The 26,407-nt window shown below is 38.8% G+C and overlaps 1 protein-coding gene across 1 annotated transcript in view; it reads right to left on the minus strand.

Annotated features, from left to right (window-relative positions):
- Positions 1-26,407, minus strand: part of TNS3 (tensin 3) — a 213,040-nt gene that overhangs the window by 4,161 nt on the left and 182,472 nt on the right. Inside the window, exons 21-30 of the mRNA XM_036398155.2 lie at positions 20,789-20,960; positions 17,789-18,429; positions 17,074-17,160; positions 13,225-13,353; positions 10,838-10,933; positions 7,287-7,364; positions 5,554-5,631; positions 1,295-1,463; positions 248-316; positions 90-116 (exon numbers count right to left, since the gene is read on the minus strand). Coding sequence (XP_036254048.1) covers positions 90-116; positions 248-316; positions 1,295-1,463; positions 5,554-5,631; positions 7,287-7,364; positions 10,838-10,933; positions 13,225-13,353; positions 17,074-17,160; positions 17,789-18,429; positions 20,789-20,960 — 1,546 coding nt within the window. The remainder of the gene's footprint in view (positions 1-89; positions 117-247; positions 317-1,294; positions 1,464-5,553; positions 5,632-7,286; positions 7,365-10,837; positions 10,934-13,224; positions 13,354-17,073; positions 17,161-17,788; positions 18,430-20,788; positions 20,961-26,407) is intronic.

The following is a 26,407-nucleotide window of genomic DNA, read 5'->3' on the forward strand; positions in this document are numbered from 1 at the left end:
TTTGTCTCTGAACAGATGCTTTCCCTTCCGCCTCTCAGACAAAAGTAATTTAGGACACCAAACATTCAGTTAAAAGAGACTCTACTTACTTTGCAGAAAGGCCATCTTTCATCCACCTTGTCCATTAAGAAAACAGTAAAAAAAAAATTGAATGGAGAAATAAAAATGTTAGTTTTAGTTTGTTTGTTGGGTTTTTTTGGTAGAACAATACAAGTAACATATTAAAAATACTGCTTGTCATACTTACTTTCTGTCCTGTGGATCCAAAGCACAGAAAATAACAGTGTTGACTGAATAATGTCGCCGAAAAAAGAGTCTGTATAGGAAGAAAGAAAATGAATTTCAGCAACAGTAAAGATGCTTGGAATTCCAAACAATAAACTAATCTGAAAAATAAATTGTGTTTACTCTTAATTTAATACAGACAATATTTTTTGCTATCTTTGAGTGACTTCGAAATCCACCTGAACTGCTCTAACCCAATAAATACATGTTTAAATCACTAACATAAAGTTTTTTGAACTAAAGGAAAACTGACTCTCAAGCTAAGAGCTAGGAGTATGAAATGTATTTTTTCTAAAAGCTGGCCATTTAGATACTATTTTAGTGGGACAGACAACTTTGTGGAACTTGCGAATAATTTGATCATACTACATTTCAAAATATTCACACTCCTAGGCATTACCATTAAGGTAAAGGTTCTGTGATGTGCTACAAATGATTGCAAACCGAATGGAATGAAGAACTCTGGCACTTCTTTTTTTTAACCTATAATGAATTCCTGTTGTCCTTCTTTTGTTATTGTAATTTTTAGAATTGAAAGAGTTTGTTCTAAGTGCTAGTTAGGCTACCACAAAGTAAACATAAATTAACTTTTTATCACAGTTTTTTACAGGCTATCCAAAACACTGTTTCAGATCCTGGAGATACACATCATCTGCTTAAGTCAGCTCTGTTCAGTGATACTAGTGAAAGACATCAATCATGAAGATAAATTACTTCACAGAACAAGTTCAATATCAAATGCTAGCAAAGCCATTACTTTCCTAAGAAATAACAATAAAAAATGTCCTATCAAAGTGACCTTCCAAAGGTAAAATATACCATGTGGAAATAAAGTCCACAACTTTAAAATATATTTTCCTGTACTACAGCTATCTTACATAGTCACCATCATTCCTATAATCCTGGTATCCTCTGAGACAGAGATTGCAAAATGTAACTAGGAACATCAAATCAACAGTGGCCAACAGGAACAGTGACAGATAATCCCTTCCCATCCTTATTTGCTTACTTTCTTTGATTATCTGTCAGTGTGATTCCCTGAGCAGACACCTTGAAATGGACAACGGTTGAGATAGGAGACGGATCTTGCATCAGTGTCAGGCTCAAAGCTTTCTGTACTGCCTGGTATCCTGTGAGGGACTCCATCTCTACTGAATTCAGGTACCAAACATTACAAGCTGTAATGAAAGAGGGGAAAGATTTTGAGATTCATAGGCCTTTTACTCTCCCTTTGGTTTTGATACCTTTATATCAAAGCAAATGAATGTATTTATTATTACCCGTAGATATCCTGAAATTTAAATAAATACAAAGCAACACCAGAGAGTACACCTGTAGGTAGTACTGAGCAAAGGCATTCCTGAAAGAATGAGGATATTTTGCTTTTAAGTTAAAATACATCAGCCAGTAAGGAAATACACATTTGCAGCATACATTCACACGTTCTACAGTTTCAAATATTTAAACTATATTCAAAGGAAACCATTCACTTGATTGGCAAGACAAGAATGTTTTCATACCAGAAAGAAATAAGGGTTACGTCAAAGCTCATTTCTCTTTAATTCTCATTAATAGTATTATGTATGTTTACTGATTTCAGAGCAAGTAAAACAATTTCCATACTGATAAAAATTACTGACATACACTTTTAGGCCTTTTCTTTATTTCAGTATGCACTTACTTCTAAAAGTACTATTCCTCTTCTAGAGATATTAGCAACTTCTGAAATATCTCTATAAAATAGATACTCACGGGTTTCTAAGGTTATCAAACAGTTACTTTTTTTACATGGTTTCGTATCAAATCTGCAGTGAGCATTAGGAAAGTATGTATTAATATTATATAGCATTATACAGTAGTACTGTACTACTCTATACTACTACATAGTACAGTGGCATCTAAAACATGGACTATTACATGGTATTAACAGAATTATTCACATGCTTACTATGGAACTATGGTATACAGTCAAATTTACAAACAAATTAAGAAAAAGCAAGAATGATTATGCACATCTATAGCTAAACACTAGCATCAAGAGATTTTATGTTTGGTAAAAACACTTGTGTAGGTATCCAGGACAAAATTTACAACTCTGTCAGCTGACACATACAAATTACCATGGTTACATTTCATTTGTTTAGCAGTTTCATTTGGCTTGCCAACATTACTATGAAAGCAAAGATTTTAAATTAAATCTAACAGTTTATCTTTTTATTTAGCTATTCTGTAATCTGTCTTAAGATTTCTCCTATGACCATCTACATAAAATTATAGAGATAGACACTGGCACTTTCAAAACAACCAAGTAATTATACAGTTAAAAACTGCATAAGCCTGACTCCAGCATAATGATCAGCCCAGTAACTTCAAGCTCTGGAGTCCATCAGTGAAAGAATGGATCCTGAGATTTCATTTATCTGATTTGCAAGTGTAAAATTTCAAAAATCTATTTTTGCATTGCAGTGAAAATTTCAAAAACTTTTGCTTCAATCAGTTAAATTCATGCAGAGAGGACTTAAGATGATGAGTAGCCAACCCAAAACTGTAATGAACATTCCAAATCATAAGCTCTCTTCTTCTCCCCACATTACTGTGTATGGTCACTACAGATCTAAAGCTCTTCACTATCCAATGGGTCCTTCCTCAGAACAGGAAGTTTCCCTTCTTTCACAGCCACACACATCAGAGTCCCTTCCTCTTCTGCCACACAGTGCATTGCTGTCAACAGACTGTTTTCAGGTTTTGTTTCTAAATTAAATTTCCAAGCATTTTATCTAGATTGCCCTCAAAGTGATAGTTGTAACAGAAGTTACCCAATACAGAGTGTCCTTTGCTTCTGGAAAGGACAGGAAATAATAAATGGAAAGCACAGGAAATAATAAATGGAAACTTATGAAAGTGTTGCAAAGTGAAAACATGTCAGCTTAAAAAGGAGAGAAACAGTAATGAGAAATACAGAAAGATTTGTCATTAAAGAACATCATGCATGGCCTGACAAGGTAGTGAGAACAGTAATCCTGGAGGAACCATGCTCCAAGCTGCAACAAAAGGAAGATCTTTCATTCAATGCAGCTGCCCTGCAATGTTGCTGCTTTTATCTTTCACAGGTGACATTTTGAAGCACATCTGTGCCACCAGCAACAGCTTAACAATGCTGCTTTTAGACTGGGAATGTCCTTTGTTCAGAATGCTTAGTTTCTTGACTGTATCAGTGTAAAGAGAATTAAGAACTGCAATTTATTTGAGTAGAAAATTTTGTTGCTGAACAGGCAGATTAATAAAGCAAGGTGTATTCTAGGGAAAAGCCTCTTATCTGTATGGTTTCCAGTCTTCAATTGTCAGTGTCTAAGAAGCAAAGGATTTCTAGTCAGCTTCAGCACTCAGAACCTGGAAATGCTCATTAGGTTTTTCAGGGAGCTATAAAAAATAATCATTCTAGGAAAACAGACTGGTTTTTTGCTTGTGGAGTGAGAGAAGTGTGGATATAGAAGGGCAGGGAGTAAGTATATCTGCTTTAAAGTTTCTTTGAAAGGACTCAATTTACATGTTTTGAATCTGCACTTCAGAGTTGAACTCCACAAGTTGAATGCTTCTGTGACTGGAAAGGGACCCCTGATGTATCAAGGCAAAAAAAAAAAAAAACAACTCTGAGAACCTCTCATAGCTAATTTATCTATTTGGGTTCCAAATCATGTTTAAAAACAACAAAAACATCAAAACAGGCTAAAACCAAATGTACTAAGTACCCTAAATGATCCATGATACAAAAGCTCCCATAAAGACTTATCTGACTACTGCCCCAGCTGAAGAATAATTCTTTCTTTTTCTTTGAAAAGCACTGTCTGAGCAAGGAGAAACCAGTATTTCTTGGAAGATAATATATGCTCCTTTTGATAGGAAGTAAAGCTACAAAAATTGATTCTCTGTTTTTTTTCCCTGTTGGCTGCAACAAACACCAACTAGTGAGCTAATACATGCTCACTCACAGCACAGCCTCACAAAGGTTTGCCATTGCCTCAGCCACGCATGCCTGCTCAATTACAGCACTCAAAATGGTGCTTCAAATTTTGAAGTCAAAGCAGATTGCTGCGCAAGCAAAGAGCAACACTCTTTGCAGAGCTGGCCAGTTTGACAACTGCCCCTTCAGAAGTGCTCTAAATGCTGCGTGAGGCAGCATTCTTAGAAACACATGCTTTGCTACAACACACTTGTGGATCCAGTGGTAGGCTAAACTCAAAAGAAAGGGGCAAATGTAGTGTATTCCTGTGCTCTAACGGCACTAATTGGGTGGCTTCTGGGGAGAATGCAGAGCAACCTGAAAACCAACGACCACTGCAGTACCTGGGCAGGATCCCCCGAACATGCCCACTGTACAGCTGAGTAACACAGTTGGTCGCATTTCTAAAGACAACTTAAGATTGTGCAGGAGAGTACTTAGAGCATTATCCAACACGGTGAGTTAGAATGTCACCACACTTTTTCAGACAAGCTGTTTAACTAGTTCTCTGGATCAGATGCACACTAACAAAGCAGATAAGAAGCAGAGCACACCTCTACACAGCTCTTGCAAACACCCTAGTTTGAGAGCCATACAGATGGTAACAGTGCATAGCATCACACAATTTGAACATACTCTGGTCATGGTTCTTCTGTCACACCAAATAAGCTTGCAGTAACACAACTTAACTTGCCAGAATGGATGCTGCACTATGCATAAGAATCCATAAAAGCACCCAGTGGAAAAGACACATGGCATTTCCTAAGAAAATGCAGCACCAAGTGAAGTAGAGAGAACTGTTCTTTAATATTTTTTTCAGATTGATGCAACAGTAAGCATTTTACAGTGGTATTGTTAACTGATGAGAACTTAACCCTAACTGAACACTTTCCTTAGTTGGCTTTTGCAGACCTCACACAGAGTTCGTGAACCTCTGCAACCACAGGTTGAAAACATCCTCTCAAAGTTTATCAGTTATGAAAGCAATGTCCTGCTTAAAAATCGCTGTGCTTGAAGTAACCTACATACACCTAATATTCTCACAAGACACATAATGGGAAACGAAACACAGAATGTAGGAGCTGGTTGCAGAAAACGGAAAAAACTTGGTACATATCCTAACAATGCCCTTTACACTTCTACCCAGCACAATAAATTTAACTGCTATCTTTATATATCCTTTAATCCAATCTAAGCTTCAGCTTCTTCCAGCCTGTAAGGTACAAACTTTGGTAACAGTCAAATACAAGGATAAAAATTTAACAGACCTGCACCCTGTTTGAGAAGCTCCGCAGCGGAGTTTGCAGCAGTTTGTGGAGAAGTTTCTGCTATCTCCTCCAAGGGATCTGCAAACAGAAAATACTGTCCATGTCTTGTATGGATTTAAATCAACAAATCAAAGTCCATAGTCACGTATGAGCTGTTAGACATAATTGTGATCTCATCTACTGAACAACTCTTGGCCGGAAACATGAAACCACCTTTTATCTGCAATTATAATCATCTATGTTGCATCAGGTTTTTTTTTGCCTTGAGCACTGCAAGCAGGATGCTTAACTTTTATTTCCTGACAATAAAAGACATAACACAGGAATATGCTGTAGGGATTCACATGATTACACATTAAGACAATACTTATAGCTGTACTCCCTCACTACAGCCAAAAATATCTTGAGTAGTGTGATTTTAATGATATCATTTGATTTGTATAATTTACAGTAATTTATACAAAAAGACTCTGTGTTACCATGATGAAATCAATTAATTATGTTTTGATCCAGAGGATGACGACAAAACCTTCTTCTTAAGTTGAAAAAAAACCATCTGAACTATTAAGACAGCAGTGGAACATTTCCTCCCAATTGAGGAAATTGGGAAGAAATTGTTAAAAGTAGTAAGAAAACTGTCCACCAACATGTTATTTCAGGTATATCAATGCATGTAAAAAGATCTCACTGCTGCATTTAGCATGAGGCATGCTGTCTTTGAATATAATCAAATGAGGAAGAGAGCCATAATACCATAATACAGTTTGTGACACTATTCACATGGTTAGTTACAGTTATCCAAATGTTTTAAACACTCCAGGCACTGTATCCTGTCATTAACTACAGAAAATCATCTTAAAATGCGTAATCGAATTGGATTAAAAAATAAAAACAAAATAAAATTTCACTGTGGTTATGTTTATTCAAGACAAGGCAAATGTTCCAGACCTGTACCTCTGAAAGAACAGAATAATTTTTCCATCTTAGGTGAGGGGGATAAAGAGAACAAGCCAACCTCCACACTGTTTTGCCATATAAATGCATGAGATCTTGTCACATGTACCAGAGCATATTTTTGTGCTAAAATGGTTTCACTGGTGTATTTGCATAAATCAAATGCTATTTTTGTATATTAACACATGATCTATGACAAAAGTTTAAAGGGTTAACTTTATGTGGGAGAACATAAGACAACTGAATTACTGGAAAAGCATGAGCATTTTGGTTTTTTCTTAAGAGAGGTTTATGAAATCAGCATAAGCAAAATTAGAATCATAATCCCATGAAGCAACATAGGCTTTTTGATCATTTACTTGAACAATATCTGAACCTGTGCAAGTTGCTACACTCTTCCTGCCAGTGTCTCACTCAGGGCACCATCTACTCTTATCTACTTGTCCTTTTGCTAACCAGACCTGAATGAGTTGTTAAATCTAACCATACACTGGCATAATGTCATGTCTAAGAAGGACATTTGTCTTCCCACATGGTAAATTACTGCATGGATTTCCACAATGAATATACGCTTATGACTGGAATATCACAGTACCAGTATGCTCACAACCACACTTTGGATAAGGGTCATCACCAATACTGAAGACAAACCCACAGCTTCCTCCTCGTTGAGTTTTTGCTTCGATCTTAACTTGTGACACATTCACCTGCCTTCAGACACTGACACTTTGAAGCAAAACTTGGCTGGGAATATCTCTTCTGTACTTCAACAAGCATACCTCTGTCTGGGATGAGGAGCTTGCAGGGCAATGCCAGTGGAGTGATGGAATGCTGATACACTAGAGCTGTCAAACTCCCTGTGGTCAGAAAAGTAACAAGATATGCACAGTTAACTTGGTAGGCAATTAGAATGCTTAAGTTATGTTTGCTCTCAAGTATTTTATAGACTAAGAGCCCCCTCTGCTTCACTTTAAAAATCTCTTGGGACCGAAGCCAAGATCTTCTTGAACTCAGTAATCACAATCGTACGTTCCCTTTCCCTCTTATATATACTGCTTAGACCCTAGCCTACATGTCTGTGCTTCAAATGAAGAAAGCACAAAACTTACAAAATCAGTAAAATATACAAGTCGGTAAATTCTTTTCAACGCTCTTAGCTTCTGCTACATTAAATGTAGTAAATTCTTATGAAGGTGGCAAGAGCACATGTAGTCGCTTGTGCTACATGATGAGGCAAAAAAAAAGCAAGTTCTAGTTCTCAGCCACTTAGTCTTCATCATCTAGTGTTCTGTCTACACACACCTCTATTTTGTAATTCTGAAAGTATAAAAGATAGTCCAGGTAAAACCTCTTCCATTTAAGGCAGCAGTGATGTACATAGAATTCTCTATTAAATGATTCTTCCTTTCTATTCAAAGTCACTCTTGCAATTTGGTCTTGGCTTAACTGAAGTAATTCAATATTAGTTACCTTTGATATTAGCATGTCAGACTATAAGGAGTGAGAGGAAGGCATCGTATTCATCAGCCTGTCTGTACAAAAAGCCATCCTTCAATCCTATTTACTAATAAGCAGCAAACATTATAACCATGTGCTGGAGAAAAATCCCAGTTCAACCAAAACCAACCGCATCTTTACAGTCCATCAAAAAAATTTTTGGAACAGAAAGATGACCCAATTCTACAAGAGTCTTACAGAAATGCAAAGACTGATCGATACTAACAGTCCTTCATGATCTTACCCATAAACATGTGTAGTTGTGCCTGTTCACCTACTTTGTGAACCAGTTTTGAGCCTGTGTCCTGGGTTACAATGTGGGGTGTAACCAAGCTATGTATTCTACTCCCATCTACATAACACTTGATGAAGTGTTAACAGTGGGTCGTTTTTAACAGCTGCCCAGTGTGCACCCAACCCTTCAGACTGGATGTTAGATAAGGGAGAAGAGGCAAACCCTGCAAGGCACAATGGTCTTCACAATTAACTCAGGCATGGTAACTACACCCATCCTGAGGGGGTCATCTCTGCTCAGGGGCCATTGTGGACTCAATGGCCCTAGCAAGAATGGATGACTGCAATGACTCAAGAGTATTACACCATTCCGCTGTGAAACTCCCCAAACCGAGGGAGGTAGCACCTGAACCTGTTTATCATCTGGGGTTTTGGGGACTTGGGGCACCACCACCATTGCTCAACAGACCCAGAGGAAGACCAGACTTTTCAAAGGACCAAAGCTTTCAACAAGACTGCAATCACTTCAACAGGACTACAACCACTGCTTAATCAGACTGCAACCACTACCAAGACCAACAGGGTGCGAGATTGTACTCTGACTTAGTGAGTTTAAGCCAGTTTTTCTGTATCACTGCATTTACAGTAGTATTTTTTATTAAATTGTAACTGACCTGCTCTCAAGGTATTTGTATGGGGTTCATCTCTCACTGTGGTTTATTTTCAAACCAGCACAGGCTGTACAAACTGAAAGACTAGGAGATGTTCAAACTAAATGACTAATAGGACTATAGAAGTGCCTAAACAAGTACTTCAAGATTGAGTAATGGACTAAAAGTTCTCATTTAAGGTAAGTCTCATGCCAAATACTGATAAACTTCCGTCCACCTTTATTTTAAATGTGACTTTATTTCACATCTGTTAATTTTATGATAGATGACTCTTTCACAGGTGTATTTGGTGTATGTGACAAGGACTGTAACAGGGGGTGGGAGGGCTCCAGGATGACCTCTGGGTAAAGTTCAGGGGAGCTTTTCATGCCAAACACAGCCCATTCCAGCAGACCCACTGCAGAGCACCTATGGAAAAAAAGCTGGGTGAGACACAGCAGAGAGAATGCCATGGACAGAGGAGGAGGAAAAAGAGATGCTCTCGGTATCCAAGTTGCCATCCCCCCACCCTGTAGCCTCTGGAGGACCTCACATTGGAAAAGATGGGACATTTTCTGTGGTAAACGGAGAACACATGCTCAAACAGATATATTTTTTTTTCTGCAGGAGGGAAGCCTACAAAGAAAGCCCACATTCCAGGAAGGAAAAACTGGGAGAGAGATGAAGCAGCAGAGGAACTGCTCTGTAATGACCATATGCCCTCACACCCACTGCAGTGGGCATGAGGAATTTGGGAGGAAGCAGTGAAACTGAGCTTGGAAAAGGGGAAGGAAAAGTGTTATTTAATACTTGTCTTTGTTTCTCATGTTAAGGAAACTTCTCTATCTGACCATCCAGGAGCCATTCTGGCAGTCACTCTTGCACCACCTGAGCTGGTACTCAAAGCCCCTTCACAGCTACACACCCCACACTTACAGTCAGATGTTTCCTCAGAAGCTCAACCCCAGGTTTCACTTAACAGAGTCTCAGACTTCCAGATCATTAAAACAATTTAATTTTGGTGCAACAACTTAATAACAAAATAACAGCTCAAACTGGGTGCCTCTGAGGAGAGATACCCTTACAATCAAAAGGCAGGAAAGTCTGGGGGTTGGCTGCTGCTGCTGCTGCACCACTTGAGTGGTCAGGAGGTGCAGGACTCTTTGCATAACAAAGGACCATACAGGTCCCCGGGCCCTCTGTTACTCAAAGAGTCAGCAAAGAGTCAGCAGATTGTGGCCCCTTGCCTGGGACACCCATAGATCAATCTGCAGTTTGCACTTCCAGCTTGCAAACTCAGCTACCTTCACTAAATGTATCCCTTAACATCTGACTGCCTGAATATTGATTTTCATTGGAAAAAAATTAAAATCATTTTCCCCAAGTTGAGTTTCTTTTGCCCTGTAACTGGTTAGCATCTCCTCGTTTTCATCTCAACCCATAAGCTGTCCGATCCTATTTTCCCCTCCTACCCCAAATGAGCAGAAAGAAAATGAGTCAACAGCTAGGTAGGCTGTTTGCCATTATGGGTATTGTAGTTCCATCATATTACATTAAATAATGTACTGACATAGCATAATGTACTTTGTGAATATCTCATTCTGGTGTCATTTTTAGCCACCTAATATGCAGCATGAATATAACACAGGACAAAAGGTCCTGAATCAATTAGGATGATAAGAGTGATTTAGCTCAGCTTTCTGCAGCTACACTGGTAGTGGTAGACAAGCCTGACTTGTTTGAAGCTTGGTCACATGCATCTATGCTAGAGTGCCCTGCATATCTGCTTAAAGTAAATGTGTTAAAGGTTCCTGGAACCTTGGAATGGGTTCCTACAGAAGTCATCAGGACTCAAACAAAGTAGTCTCTCATTTGTATTCCATCCAAGCCAGCACTGGCAAATGCCAACTGTTTCCATCTTCTCAGTCCCTGTGATGCACAGTACTCACCAAAATATGGTTCATTCGGGCATCCTTTCAAGCGTACCCCCTTCTGAGTACATTCAATCAGAAAGTGCCTTACAAGTTCATTTGATGAATCTCCAACTGTGTTGAAAAATAAAGCTCATAAAAAGAAGCAATTAACAGACAACTCTCACAAACTAGATATTTATGAAGCAGTTTTTCCACATTACTACCAAATGTTTTACATACAAAATGCAAAGAATACAATTAGACCTACTCTGCAAGTTACAAGATGTATTTAAAAGGTTGTTTTTCAAAAAGCAAATAAGCAAACAGCTCACTTCAGACAGCCAGAGGAAATGGTTTTATATTCTTAAGTGACTGACATCCAAATATACACTGGTTTCAAAAATGTCCAAATATGGTCCCAGCTACAGACAGGAACAGAAATTTGGAAAATGAATGGTTAGAAAGTCTGATGCACTTGCCCATTAAAAGAACTTGTATCCAAAGTGACAAGGAAGAGAAGTATGAAAAAATATTCCCATTTCCAGTGATACTTCTGTTCACAGAAGTTCCCCAGATTAAAAGAAGAGTAGATTAAGCTACACAAAGGTAATGATGGCAATTCTCTCAGTGCATTTTTACATTTCTAAATGTCTGCAGTTTTATGCTATGTCTCTGCATCTGAAAACAAACATTTACATGAAGCACTGGAGTTTCACTTGATTTTTAAGACAGTTTTAATCTCAGGAATCAAAGACAAACCAAAACTGTAGAGTTGGATGAAAAGAGGAGATTCAAAGTCCAAGAGACCCGTAAAAAAATCCCTCAAGATTTAACATTCTTTTAAACCTGTACATATATATGCAGACATATAATTAAGACAAATATTTCTTGGAAGATAGATTGACAGTATTTCATACCTGACTACAAAACTAATCCTCCTCCAAATAGCTAAAAGGTTATTTCATACCAACAGGACAAAGCTATCAAACCATTAAAAGCTTAACAAAAGAGCTACAAACAGATGTTCCCTTTCATCTATCAGGAAACACCTCAAGGGTTGACCTTCAGGCCAATACAGATGAATGCATTAATATGAACAGCAGAAACTTCTATGCAAGCAAATATTGCACTGATCACTTTTTCAAACAGCTTACTGTTTGCTGTTATGCTTCCACCAATTAAAAATAAATTACTACAAGATATGTGGGGAGGGGAAGCCTGGAACAAGAAACACTACAGGAAACAGAACCAATCTGTGTCTTCTGGGATTAAACAAGGGAAACCAGATAAGCTAAGTATCATGAAGTGAGAAGTGGAAGAATACTAGTTTGACTACTACTAACATAAACTGTCTCTTAAAGCCTAGCAGAGTGTGAGCTTTCATGTCTTCCTGGACTTCACTAATAAGAAAAGACTACTAGAAACACCCTACAAGCCACTTTCAATTTGCCTCCTAGTTGTTGCTATCACCACCCCAGTACACCTACGCTGAGTTCATTACGTAAATCATTGGAGTGGTTCTACTGATGTTTATTGGCAACAAAAAGGACTACATGGCAAGTTGTTACTAAAAATTGTTTCAAGACACAAGATTAAAACAGATTCAAAGTGTTACTGTAATAGAGGTGAACTGCTAACAGTTGCCAAAGAGTAAGCAAATCCAAACCAACAGCCAAACAAAAAAACAAACAAAAACAACCAAAATCATACTTCCATAAAAACAACACTAAGAATAAATGCTTTCCTGTAATCTTAATTGCCTACCTCACCAGTCATTATATACTAATGAAACATAATAAGCTTTGTATAAGAAAAACAGCAGCAACAAGAACCACTCCACTAACCTTGCAGTAGTACAAATGGAACCAAGAACACTACAGATACTGGCTGCTGAGTTTCCATATACCAATTATTGATTTCTGCATGTTCTTCTCACTTTATGTTTCACAACCATCAGGCATGAGTTATATATGGAGGCACTAGAGCTGACAGAGTAGATATATAGATCATCACTTCTTTTAAACAATTATCCTTAGGAATCTCTTCAGATTTTTATCTGAAATAGAACTGTCTCAAAATAAAATTTTGGGATTAAAAATATTCAGCCCTCCAGCAGAGTAAAAACTTTACATTGTAGCCTGTGAATCAAATGCAAACTTCTGATTGCTAGGGAAGACCAGTTGCTGAGATGACACTGATTTTCATTAGGCTGATGAGGTACAACACATACACAGACACAACAGAAGTCGTGGTGAAACCATATAGTATAACAGGCATCGTATCCAGTCTCATTTAACAACACATCAACTGTAACCTGCAATTCAAGTTACACTTATGAGAAGAGGGGAAGATTCCAACAGATTGCTACCCACCAATAAGGACTACCTACTATATATAGCATTTTCAATAGCATATAGAAGTACCTTTCTTTAACTGTAGCACAGAAGGAGGTGGTGTGGCAACTTTCATTGCTAGCCCATAGGCTCCCCGGAAAGAATGACTGTCTCGAACAATGAAAGACCCAGGTTCCTTTTCCTTAAGAACAGCAATCGCTGCAAGAGATTCCAGGAAAGAGACAGAAAAACAGTTCAAGCACAATGCACACACTCAGAAAGTACAGAAGTACAAATGTATAATGAATAGGACACCAGAAGAAGTAAGAACTTTTTCTCTATCCTCATTGCCATGCAACAAAGCACAATCAAGTGTGTTTGGGGGACCTGAGTGGAAACTCCTTGTCCAAATCTCACAGATACTTATTTTAAAAGAAGCCTGAAGTACAGAACCCTGATTTTTACTGGTTTTTAAACTAAGAGGAGTGCTCAGGTCCCACCAGAATTCCTACAACCAGCGCAAGAGCAAGTCTACTTCTGCTTAAATTGTGTCAATTTGTTAAAAGACTGCATAGCTCTCTGTAATTCCCACACTGACTAGACAGCACTGTTTTTCACTTCCTATTCAGCCTCAACAGGCAGGACAGATTCATTTTCATCCACCACCAAGTTTTTGTCCCTGCAAAGCTATCTTACTGCCTTAGGAGTTTTGAAGCAAAGGAAGGAATGTAAGTGTATATTCTGCTCTTTGAAGTACTTTTCATCTGTATTTTGGGATCTCTTCTGCAAGTGCAGTATGAAATCCTCTCCAAGAGGGAACACTTGCAGGGAAATTGCTGCTACTTTGCACAAGTCAGTTGCAGACTTTGAAATCTAGCAGCCCAAAATTTTAAACTTACTTTGAAAACAGACAAAAATTAATCTAATGATTGATCTTAATAAAATCTTTGTACTTTGCTTTCTTTCCTCCCCCATACAAGTTTTACAAATACGTGTGTATACCAGTATACTTTGTTTCTAGAACTTCCAGCCATCAGCATGCCTTCAGAGAAACCCTAGAAAGAGCCCAAATTTGGTACTGGAGTCCTTAATTGACTGTACATACAGAACATGGATATTATGCATATGGGGCACAAAGGCATATTTTGCAAGGTCGGAGCAATGTTTACAAAGCAAAGGTTCATTTCATGAAAAAAGGGGAAGTAAAAAAAAAATCAGAAAAATGCAGACAATTCTCTCTTCTGTCAAAGCAAGTAAAGCAAACATATGCATTCTATTATCTTCATCTGTCAGATGGCAAAGGAAAGAACCTTTTTTCACAACAATATGTCTTGTTTTGAGAGGATAAGGATGAATACACAAACCCCTACAATTAATCAATACATAACACTTCTAAATACAAAGGGATGCAGTAATAATTTGTCACATGAGCAGTCTATTAAACACAGGGGAAAAAAGATCAAAAAAGATCAACAAGAGTACCTTAAAACATATTTTAAATGAAGTTTTACTTTAAGGATGAAAAGAGGCATATTAAAAGGTTGGGAAGACTGTTGTTTCATTTGTTCAAGCAATTAGGTTTTAAATTGCTTTATATCTATGTCCCTCACTGGACACACATCACGTGAGGTATTTTTCTGCATATTTAAAGACTCAGTTTTCATTATGGATGGTCAGTAGATAATGCAAAGGAGACTGGAGTGAAAGGACCAGCAAAGTATCATCCAGAAATGAATTAATGTTCTGTTTTCTATGTCTTTATTCCCCAGGCATCCTATTTACCACAAAAGAACATCCTCACCATCTGAGAACATAGTAACTAGACAGACACAGCAATTCATCATTTGCCAATAGCTGAAGTTCACACTATTTTGGTTTAGTATGAATACCTTTCTCAATGTAGAACTAGTTAGTAATTTTTCATTTTTGACAGCCGCATTTTAAAAAATTCCAGCTTAAAATCCTGCCTTATCTCATTAATCACAATTCACTGTAGCTGACTATTACAGTATAAACACAAGCACAATCAGACCAATTGCATTTGGAAAGCACTGCCAGAGACTGAAATGTTATAGTTTCATGGCTGAAACACTGTTATAAAGGACTTTTGCCCATTTTAGCAAAAGTGTGTAATGAAGCTGCAGCAATGAAGCTGCACCACCAAAGCCCACCCTAATCTGCAGCCAAGCTTGCACAGACTCCTCCCCAACAAAGAGGGGACAAGGACAGTTTTGGGTATATGTCATGACCTCTGGTCAGACACAGTGAACATCCACCCTCCATTACACAAACTAGTTCAGCTGTAAAACTCCCCACTCTGGGAAAACCACATCTGCAGGACACTCATGTGAGGGGCAGCTGAGGAAGTTTCATAATCCAACAAAGACCCCTAAAGCACTCCCCAGACTCATTCCTGAGGCCCTGCACCACAGCACTATGCATGATGCAAAGTGATGCAACTGATTCAGTCTTGCAAGAGAGAGTATCCCCCTTCAGGGGAGGTACCTGGGCCCAACTTGTATTAATCTTGGGACCCACAGAGGGGAGATATATTTCTACTTAATCTATTCCTGTCATTCTTCCTGTCTCCCCACAACCTCTTTTTCTATTTCTTTCTCTTTCTCATTTACTGTTAAATAAAAGATATCATTTTTTTGGTATCAACATTTAACCATGTTTGGTTTTAGTCTCATTTCACAGAATATTCAAACCTGAAGTTTCTATCCAAAATCCACAGAAAGCTCACTTTGCTCCTCTAGAATTAGTGGATTGTAACGAGCACCCAGCATACTTATATATGTACTGTTGTAGGGACAGTGTCTAAGTTCATAGAATCATGGAAGAATGGCCTGGATTGGAATGAACCTTCAAGATCATCTACTTCCAATGCTCCTGCCATGAACAGAGACAACTTTCATTACACCAGAGCCATATCCAGCCTGGTCTTGAACATTTCCATGGATGGAGGGCATCCCACAGCTGCTCTGGGCATTCTCTTCCAGCGCCTCATCACCCTCACAGTAAATAATTTTTTTCTAATATTTAATCTAAACCTACTTTCAGTTTGAAACCATTTCACCTTGCCCTGTCACCACTACATGATCTTCTAAAAAGTCCCTCTCCATCCTTCTTGCAGGCTCCACTCAGGTACTGGAAGGCTGCAATTAGGTCACTCTGAAGCTCTTCCTTCTCCAGATTGAAAAATCTCAATTCTCTCAGCCTTTCCTCATAGGAAACGTGTTCCATCCCTCTAATCAACTTTGTGGCCCTCTTCTGTACTCGCTCCAACAGGTCTATGTCTTTCCTGTATGCCAGATGCAGTACCCCAGGTGCTCGTAAGTATTAACTTCCACATAGGTAATAAAAGATTTCTTCAGTTCACTGAATAATACATCTACAAATGAAAGTGCTGTATCTGCATCATACATCATAAAGATGTTGTTCCATGGTACTGACCTTTAAGAAATAATGTATATCTCTTGACATTGAAATTCAGGCTACAAAATGAATGGTGGGTGAGGATGCCTTCATGGTGACCTAGCTAATGAATTATGCTGAGATCATGTCAGAACAGCACACTTACCCTCAAAAGGTTTCAGAGAGCAGACAGCCATTTGGTGTTGTTTCATTCAAAAATCAAAATTCAAAAATCTGCAGCTTCATACCAAAGACCATTTGCAGCAGCTACCACAGGTAGATCTATATTACTTCATAGTTAGTTCAGTTAGGTTAACAATTTGTTTGATTAACTGAAAATTTTTCAGGACTATTTGACTGCCCTCCAGACTCAAATTCAGCCTTTCAATGAAAGAAACAAGAGGGGGTTGTCTATGGCCTTTCTAGGTTTTATATTTCTTTTAGAGATGAGATATCTATCTAAAATCAAGACTTCACAAAATAGCTGAACGGGTATGTCAGAATATTTATCAATAGATATACCTTGTTCTCTTGAAATATCTGGCTTATACCAGAACTTGGATGTGTCCTGAACAAATTTTACCGTCACATGTTTATCAGCTGTGTTTTCTGTGAAATAAAAAGAAAAAAAAGTCAAGAATGTTTTAAAATACAAAAGTGCTTTTACTTTTCTTTCCGAGTTCCAATCACCACGGATACTCAAAAAACTCATCATTAGGACAGTTTAGAGAAACTGAGCTGTTTTAGAACCAGCAAATATAATACCATACACTAAGATTTTGAAAGCATGTTCTATGTTTCATTTTGCAAAATCCTAAAATATTAAAACCTTTTAGTTATAAAGCTGCATTAAATACAAACTTCTCAACAGGGCCCAACAAATACACATGTACATCTTTTACTTTTATCGGCACAACTCTAAAAGGTACAGAGAGAAGCCAGCCCTTTTAAAAAGAAATTGAACTCAACACTGGTCCACTGTAATCTGACAGCTGAAATAGTAAGCTGACCGATGGCTGGCTTCTAGGAAGCAGAGGAATAAATCTAAAGCCTTGTTTCCTGAATACTGCATCCAAAGACAAGGAACTGGCAACCATTTACTGCAAACATTCAAGTCCTCTGTGCCATTTTCATTCCATTATTTTTTTTCCCTCTCCACTTTTAAAACCCCCACAAATCTTTTTATAAACTTATATAAAATCTAATGTACTTTGCATTTCTCTGATACAGAACCTACCTGGCACTGGGGAAGGGCTTAACATTTTTGAAAAATCTGGGAGGACATTTGGGAAGGGAATGCTGATTGTGCTTCCACTGTGAGGGCTAGAGAAGCCACTTGAAGACGGTGACACAGAGTAAAAGGAACGTTCTCCTTCAGAGGACCTCGTCTTCTCTGGAAGAGGCGGTTGAGCATGTAGGTTCCCTCCATGGTGATGTGGAACTGCACTGTTCTGGCTGTTGTGTCCAGAGGCCACTGTAAAAAAGTTCTGTGTCAAAAAGTCATTGTCATCAGCACTTGCCACTGATGAGCTCAGCGTTTTAGATGTGCTAGCATTGGCTATGCAAGTAGTTTGTATCTCCTCTTGAGAGGAGCCACTATCCCTGGAACCAGTGCTGTAGCTCAGGTAGGCATGGGCACTGCTGCTGATACCATGTTCTTGGTGTGGCTTTGCTGGTGAACTCTCCAGGTTGCTCAGGTTGACAACTTGCATTCCTGGAGTTTGGAAATGAGACAGGAGAGAGACATCCTGCACAGCACTTGAAAATTCAGAGGGCACAAGGTAACCTGCTGGCTGCCTGGTGTTTCCCACTGAAAACTGGGTTGACAGGGAAGCTTTAGAGCTGTTTTCAAGCCAAGGATATTCTGCGGCAGAAGAGCTGTCAAAAAAAAAAAAAAAAAGCCAAAAATTTAACACAAAAACAAAACAGCAGCCACATCATTCCCTTAAAATGTTACTGTACAACCCATACTTCAGTGGCCATTGAAAGAAATGAAACATGACAGAACAAAAAAAATCCCAGGGCGCTCATTGAAAACATGCTGGACCAGGTAATGAATGCAGTTAGATCAAGGGATTCCAACCTCATCCTGACCAGTAACTTCTTCAATGTACATCCATTATGCTCTGTCTTATCTCACCCTCCACCTAGCCATGTTGATGGGATAGTTTCTGAGTTTGCACAGTAAACCAGTCCATAAAAATAATGACAGCTAAAAATACTTCTCCCTGTTTGAGGGGTATAGTTTTAATTTGAAACAGTTTAGTGAGGCTGTTTGCAGCATTGCTTCACATACAGCTGTCCTGATGAGCTAAAGTGCTACCTGAAAAATAATAAGAGGCAATGATTTCTTATGCCAAAGCTGCACAGAGGTAGACGTTATGGAAGAAACATGACACGGCCATACCAGCTCTTGCATGCAGAGTGTCTTATGCTCATCAAAATATAAATGGGCTGAGGAGGGGGTTATGCACCATCACATAACAAATCAGTAACTATGATAATGGTAAGAACACAATTCACAAGGAATAAGTTGCAGACCAGATCTATTTCAATACAATTTATATTAAAAAAAAAAATAAAGAGGCAGGTCCAGTGGTTAATTTAATTGGTGGAAAATCTCTGATTTATAGAATTAAATACTTCAACAGTAAACATTCTGTTTTTCTACTGGGTAGCAATTCTACTTGTTCAAGTAAAAAATAAAAAAATGTTTTTCCAAACAAAAGAAACTAAGCATCTGATAAAATCATTTGATAAAAGTTTAAGCTGTCTCCTTGCTTCTGAAAATGAAATGCCCTTATACTGTAGCTGGAAAAGATTACTAATATTACCAAATCCAAAGAGAAAAAACTCATTGTGAAATGCAAAGAGAAAAAGCTGACATAATATATATATCAAAAAAGAAAGGATTTTTAATTAAAAGGGAGTTGTGGAAATGAATGCCAGTAGATTTAAACAGCTCAAATTAGAAAGGCCATTAAATAAATGGAAGGTAAGCAAATTGAAAAAGACATTGCTGCAAGAAAAAAACCTCACCTCTAGAGCTGCAGCTATCTTCTAGGTGAAATAAAAAAATTATAGAAAAAGTATTTAGAAAGAAGCAAACAAAATTTTCTAGACGAAGTCTGAAGTAGGAATGTAAACTTGATAATGACTGAATTGACTGATAAGCTTTTAATACATATCCACTTGTAATTGTTACACTGCCTCTTCTGCAGCAAATACCAACATATTTTGTTCTATCTTAAGGTTCACATTTGTAATCACAAAACCAAAACATTCTTTCAACAGTCTCAGTACTGACTGAAAATGAAACCAGTTAGATTGGAAGATAAATAAAAGATAAGTAGGTAATGACATACTTGAAGTACTGACACTCCAACCAGAAGTATTCCAAAATACTTACTGTGAAAAAGGAGCCAAATAGCTACAAACAAGAATAGGATAATTAGCCAGAAAGGAATGTTTTTGCAGAGTGATAGAGAAGGCAACTTCTTCAGGTCTAATGTACCACCTTGTCTATCGAGTAAATATAGTGCACAGCTAATGACTGATCACACATTGTTATGGTCTTCTGACCATTCTAACAGTAACTAGGGACTCCTTGTTAGTTTGCTGTTTCTTGACATTTCTTAGCTTATGCTGTAAGCTTCTTTGAACAAGAAATACTTTGTAAATTTATACAGTTCACAGTATTGTCAAGAGCCCTACATGTTTACCACAATCTAACTGTAAAACAATAAAATTTCTAAGCCTGCTAATCAGTTGAAAGGTAATCAGCTATACACTACCAAAGCAGATCTACTGACATTTTACTGACTAAAAACATATACCTGCAGTGAGAAGAGCGCTCCCTTTCTCTCATATACAGCTTATTTCTATGTGAATTTTCATGACATGGCTTTAAGTTAAACATCAGAGATGCCAGTTAAGCACACAGAAAAATATATATGAGCTTATATATGAGCTATATATATGTGCTAGCACAAATAACATAACTGAGCTATAAAATTCTATTTGTCTTCTCACTTATGTTCAAAGCTAATTGTGTCCCTCACATAAAAGTAACACCTCTGTATGTGTTAAAATCCATTCAATGGACTCCAACAATAAATGTGACAACCCACCTCAAAATTCTTAGAAAATGGTCTGCAGTGAAGATGCAAGCATAATGTTTTGTCTGGGAACTACCATTATGAGAAATAAACAATAATGGAAGAGAATCTTTTCCTACCTTTCTGCCCCTGGGACAGGACTGCTATTTGCAATAGTAGATGAAGATGCAAAACAGCGTTGAAAAGAGGGATCAGTCTGCATGTTGACCCTCAGCAAAGAAGAGTTAGTGCCCACGGTGCCATCAGACATCACCACAGAGAGGTTAATGGCTTCCGTGTAACTTTGAGATTCTGCAGCAAAGAAAACAAAGTAAATGCAAATTTAAAAACAACATGCATTTTTATGAACCTTGTACTGAAAAATGTGTTCATAAAATAGTTTGGTTTTCTCTTAATAAGATTATAAGGAAGATTTTTTGTTTGTGCAGTAGATATTATTTCACAAAATTATGTTGATTGCTGAAAACATCCAGCACGTCAAATAGCAGAGGGAATAGAGATTACAGAATTGCTACACTCAAACTGTTTGATCACTTCTCCAGAATACATTCTCTAGCCCTATAGATGAGAACAGACTGTTTGTTCCAAGATGTTTTGCATTTCACAGTCCACAGTGCTAAACAGGTATGTCTAGTCAAGTGCACCATTTGCACTTAAAATACCAGAAGGAAACTGGGTGTCCTGGTCCCAGCCACTACAGAGTTAATTTTTGCAGTAGGCCAGCACCTGGAGTTATTGTATACCACCTCATATCATTGCTGGGGGTGGGGGGGAGTCTTTCAGGGAGAAAAGGTCCATTCTGGTTAAGAAAGCATGGTGGAGAGAACAGGTGGTGGTGGTAGCAAGCTGGAAGGTCTCAGGGTGGGGCCCACTTGCTGAATGGGGCAGGGGACCTGATGGATAAGGACACAGATGACACTGAGGTACAGCCTTCTTTATATCAGTCTTTATCAGTGAGACAGGCCTTTGGGAACCTCAAGCCCCTGAGACCACAGGTAAAATCTGGATCCAAACATACCCTCCGTAGAGGAGGACTAAGCCAAGGAGAACCAAAACAAACTGGACATATTTGTGTCCATTGGGGACTGAGAGGTTGAACACATGAGAGCTGAGGGAGCTGGTGATATCCCGCAAGACCATTCTCAATAATCTTTGAAAGGTCTCAATGACTGGGAGAGATTCTTAAGAACAAGAAGGGAGCAATTATCACTAATTCCTCCAAGAAAAGTATGAAGGATGATCCAGGGAATTGCAGGGTTGGTTAACCTAACCCCAGTCTCTGGAAAGGTGATGGAGCAACTAACCCTGGAAACCACTTCCAAACACATGGCAGAAAAAGACTGAGAGTTGTCAGCATGAATTTAGAAAGGGGAAATCTAGAAAGGGGAAATCATGCATTTCCACTGAGATAACTTTCTTCAGTAAACTGACTATCTTAGTGGCCAAGGGAAAAGCAGTGGATGTTCCTTATTTTTACTTTAGTAAGGTTTTTATCTTGGTCTCCCATAATATCCTCATAAACACACTGATAAAACAAGGGTTGGATAAGTGGAAGTGAGATCTAATAAAAACTGCCTGAATACCTGGGCACAGAGGCTTGTGATCAGCTGCAGCAAGTCCACTAGAAGGCAAGTCTTATCATTATATCCGGGAGCTGATACTAGGACCAATAGTCTTCAACATCCTTCATTAACAATACTTTTATCATCAAGTTTTTCAGACAATAGAAAACTGTCATTGACAGAGGAGTCACTAACAAACCAGATGGTTGTGCTGCTATTCAGACGAGGGAGAAATGGGAAAAAAGGAATCTTAAGTTCAACAACAAGAAATAGGAAATCTTAAGTTTCCTATTTAATCCAAGAAGAAAAGGAATCTTAAATTCAACAAGAAGAAATACAAACTCCTGCAACTGAGAAGGAATAATCTGTGGCCATAGCACATGTTTGGGGCTGACTGGCTGGAGACAGTTCTGTGGAGAAGGACTTGGTGGTTCTCATGGACAGTGAGCTGACCATGAGCCAGCAATACAACTCCATGGCAAAGGTGGGCAACAGCATCTCAGCTAGCATCACAAAGTCCTGCCAGCAGGTCATGGAAGGTGATCCTTCCTCCCTGCTTAGCATTAAAGGCCACATGTAAAGCTCTGTGCCTATTTATGGGCTCCTCAGTACACGAGGAACAGGGATTTGCTTAAACAAGTCCAGCACAAGGTCACAAAGACACCATCACTGGGAGCAAAGCATCTTTATAGAAGCAGGGGCTGAGCCCCAGACAGCTGGGACTGTACAGCCTGGAGATAAGAAAGCTCAGGGGTATATTAACACTGTGTGTATAAACCTTGATGTGAAGGCATGAGGGTGCCTTCTGCTCACAGGATGAGAAAAGGACTCAACAAAAGGGGTTTAAAGTTTAGCAGCATAGAGCAGCACATGGTTTACCTGTTGTGTTGGTTTTGTCCAGGGTAGAGTTAACTTTCTTGACAGAGGCTGGTATGTGACTGTTTTGGATTTGTGTTTAACACAGTAATGATAATACAGAGATATTATTGTTATTTCTGAGTGTAATATATGTTGGGAAACAATTCATGCTATAAAAGAATGTATTTTATAAAGATTGTGAAATCCCAACGAGTCTCTGACCACAAGCAGCCCAAGAGGTGGACATCTATTCAAACTCTGAAATTCCTGAAGGTGGCAGGAGAAAAATCGGCATTTAGCTTATGAATAGACGCACCCAGCGCAATGATCATCGCTATCCCGAGCCATCGGAAGACACCTAAGAGCGATCATCGCCCTGTTGATAACATCGATCAAGATAGACGAAGTCGCCAGAAAGATACATGTGAATACGTGACTTCCCAAGATTCTATGAACACTGGCTATCAACCAGGAAATGGCGATTGTCCAGCTCTGAACAGTGAAAGAACCAACTATGAATGTGAAGAGTTACAAAAGAAAGTGGGACTCCTTCGCCTGGGGCACAATAAACTGTATAAAACATCCCCGCTAGAAGCGACTCTTGTGAATGGGGCGGCGGGGGGGGGGGGGGGGGGTGGATTCGATGCGATAGAGGTCGGATCCAGGCTCACCCAGTGCCGATCCCGGGCTCGACCCTGTCTCTTTGGCTGTGGTGGTTTTGAGGACCGTATTCTGGTCGCAGAAAAAGATAAGTAAATCTTTTCACATTTTTGGTAATGTGGCTTTCGATTGATCATTTGTAACACTGAGCAAGGCTTACACAGATCCAAGGCCTTTCTGCTTTTCATACTGCCACACTGGCAAGGCAGTTGGAGGTGCATGGGAGGTTGGGAGGACAGCCAGGACAGGTGAGCCCTACTGACCAGAGGGATATTCCAGATCACATGACATCATGGTCAGTATACAGAATGGGGGGACGAAGGAGGAAGGGGAGGACATTTGGAGTGATGGTGTTTGTCTTCCTAAGTAACCATTACATGTAATGACAGGCTCTGCTCTCCTGGGGATAGCTGAACATCTGGCTGCCCATGGGAAGAAGTAAAGTAATTCCTTGTTTTGTGTCGCTTTTGTGTATGGGGCTTTTGCTTTCCCTCTTAAACTGTCTTCATCTCAACCCATGAGTTTTCTATCTTTTACCCTTCCAATTCTCTCCTCAATCCTAGGGGCTGGAGAGTGCCCAGCAACTGCACTGGGCTTGGCAGCTGGCTGGGCTTAAACCATAACACTTGTGCAGCTACAGTTTTCAGGTGTGACCTTGTCCACACCACACAGACAAAGAAGCAAAACAACTGTAACCTTTATTTCCTAACAGCCTGCAAACAGCACCAGACTGAAATATGAAATATGTTCAACTTAATTATACTGCACATAAATACTATAAGATATAGTTAAAACAGATGCATTTAGATGAGGAATAATGTGGATGCTATTACTGCAGAGCTTTCTACAAGAACAATTTCACCCCATTTTTCAGAGGTACACTTAAATAACCAGTCAAGCTCTAATGGAGATTACATTTAATTATTCTGTATTAGTATTAAAAAGTCAACACCTATTCACATAGCTCCAAGCTCAACCACACTGTTTTCCATGACAGAAAGCTGTAATACTACAAATGCCCATGCATCTGAACAGCTTCATTCACCTGAATAGTCCTACTAACCTCAACACTAGCAGGACTGAAACCCAATAAGACAATCACAGATGAAACAATCTCTAATTACTTTTCTTTAGTTGATATACTTCCAAGGAATCAGGGAGGGGGGGAAAAAACCCCAAAACCAAGGAAGTCACGGAATAATTCCACTCCTACAAAGAGTTAAGATCACAGTAATGCATTTTTTCCATAAGCAAATCTTCCTAATGTAAAAAGCCACTGAAAACAAGTCAAAATGAATATTGTTTTCCCTTCAATTCATGGCAGAGCTTGGTTCTGCTATTACTTGAATGAGGAGTGTGCAAGGTACTTTAAAGATATGTCTGAGACAAGAAAATCTGCAAGTTAGTGCCTTGACTATAAACCATCTGAATTCATCACACAGCACACATTGAACAGAGCAAACATTTAATTGGATGAGGGAAACAGAAAGATGCCTTTTAACAGAAACTGTCTTTTAACTACACCATTACTTTAACGATATTCATAACAGCAAGAGAAGTGAACTTTAAGGAAATACTGCAGAAATGTTTCGTGTGGAAGAGCTACAGAAATCTGAATCTGTATTTACCAGATCAGCTACATTACAGTCATCCTCATACTGGTGCAAATAAGAGTCAGAAAAGCTGGCTGCACAAACCCATATTGGTCAACTTGATGTACATAGGAAGACTACTAAAGCCTCTCCAGAAACACAACTTCAACTTTTGACAAACCATCTCAAGTGCAACAGGCATCTCATCTCTGCACGACCTTGCCCAGATGCTTCCCAATTACACTGCAGGTTGAGACGATTCTGCTTTTGAATTGCATTCCTCACAGGAACAGGAATTACAATCCCAAACTTATCTCCACATGCTTGCTTGTTTTCATGTCTCTGTGTCTCTCCTGATACGAAAATATATAGGGGAGTCACTGGAAGCCAGTTACCAAGACTCTGAGGGGCAAAGAGGGGAGTGGCACTCTTTCTGAAATAGCTTAAAATCTCCCACTCTGATATGAGCTCAACTACACGCATAAGAGTTAGTCCAACAGATTTACACAGCAAATTCCACTCCTTCTACAGCACTTGCTTGAATAAAGAGACCAAGGCTTGATTCTTCCCTGTTTCAGGCCTTGGATTGCTGCTATTATCTTTACAGCTTGAGGAAAAGACCACTGTCAGGCTCACAGATGCATTTCACACCCCATTTTCACAAGTGTAAAATACTAAACACAGAGTGAAAAGCCACTGGCAGCCAGGCATGTAAAATGTAGAAAAAACACAAACTCAGAACAACTCTTCCCAGGCTAGAAACAAGTATATCTTAAAGGAACTTCCCATGAAAGCAGCCTTGTTTTTACTTCAATTAAAAACAAACCTGCTGGATACTTTAGCTATGTCCTCTCTCATTGTCTGATGCAGAGTTCACTGGTCAGCTGTTAACCCTTTATCTCAAGGAATCAATAATTCTGCAATTTCATAGCTTCTACAGAATTAACTAGCCTGGCAAATTTCACAGAAAGCAAAGCATCAGTGCTTCTTGGTTCAGGCCCCTACCACGCCATTTAGAGCTGTAAAAACACTGTCAACGTAAAAGTGCAGCTCCCTATTTCAAGAA

This window comes from Molothrus ater, chromosome 1 (genome assembly GCF_012460135.2).
Source record: "Molothrus ater isolate BHLD 08-10-18 breed brown headed cowbird chromosome 1, BPBGC_Mater_1.1, whole genome shotgun sequence".
NCBI classification, from domain to species: Eukaryota; Metazoa; Chordata; class Aves; order Passeriformes; family Icteridae; genus Molothrus; species Molothrus ater.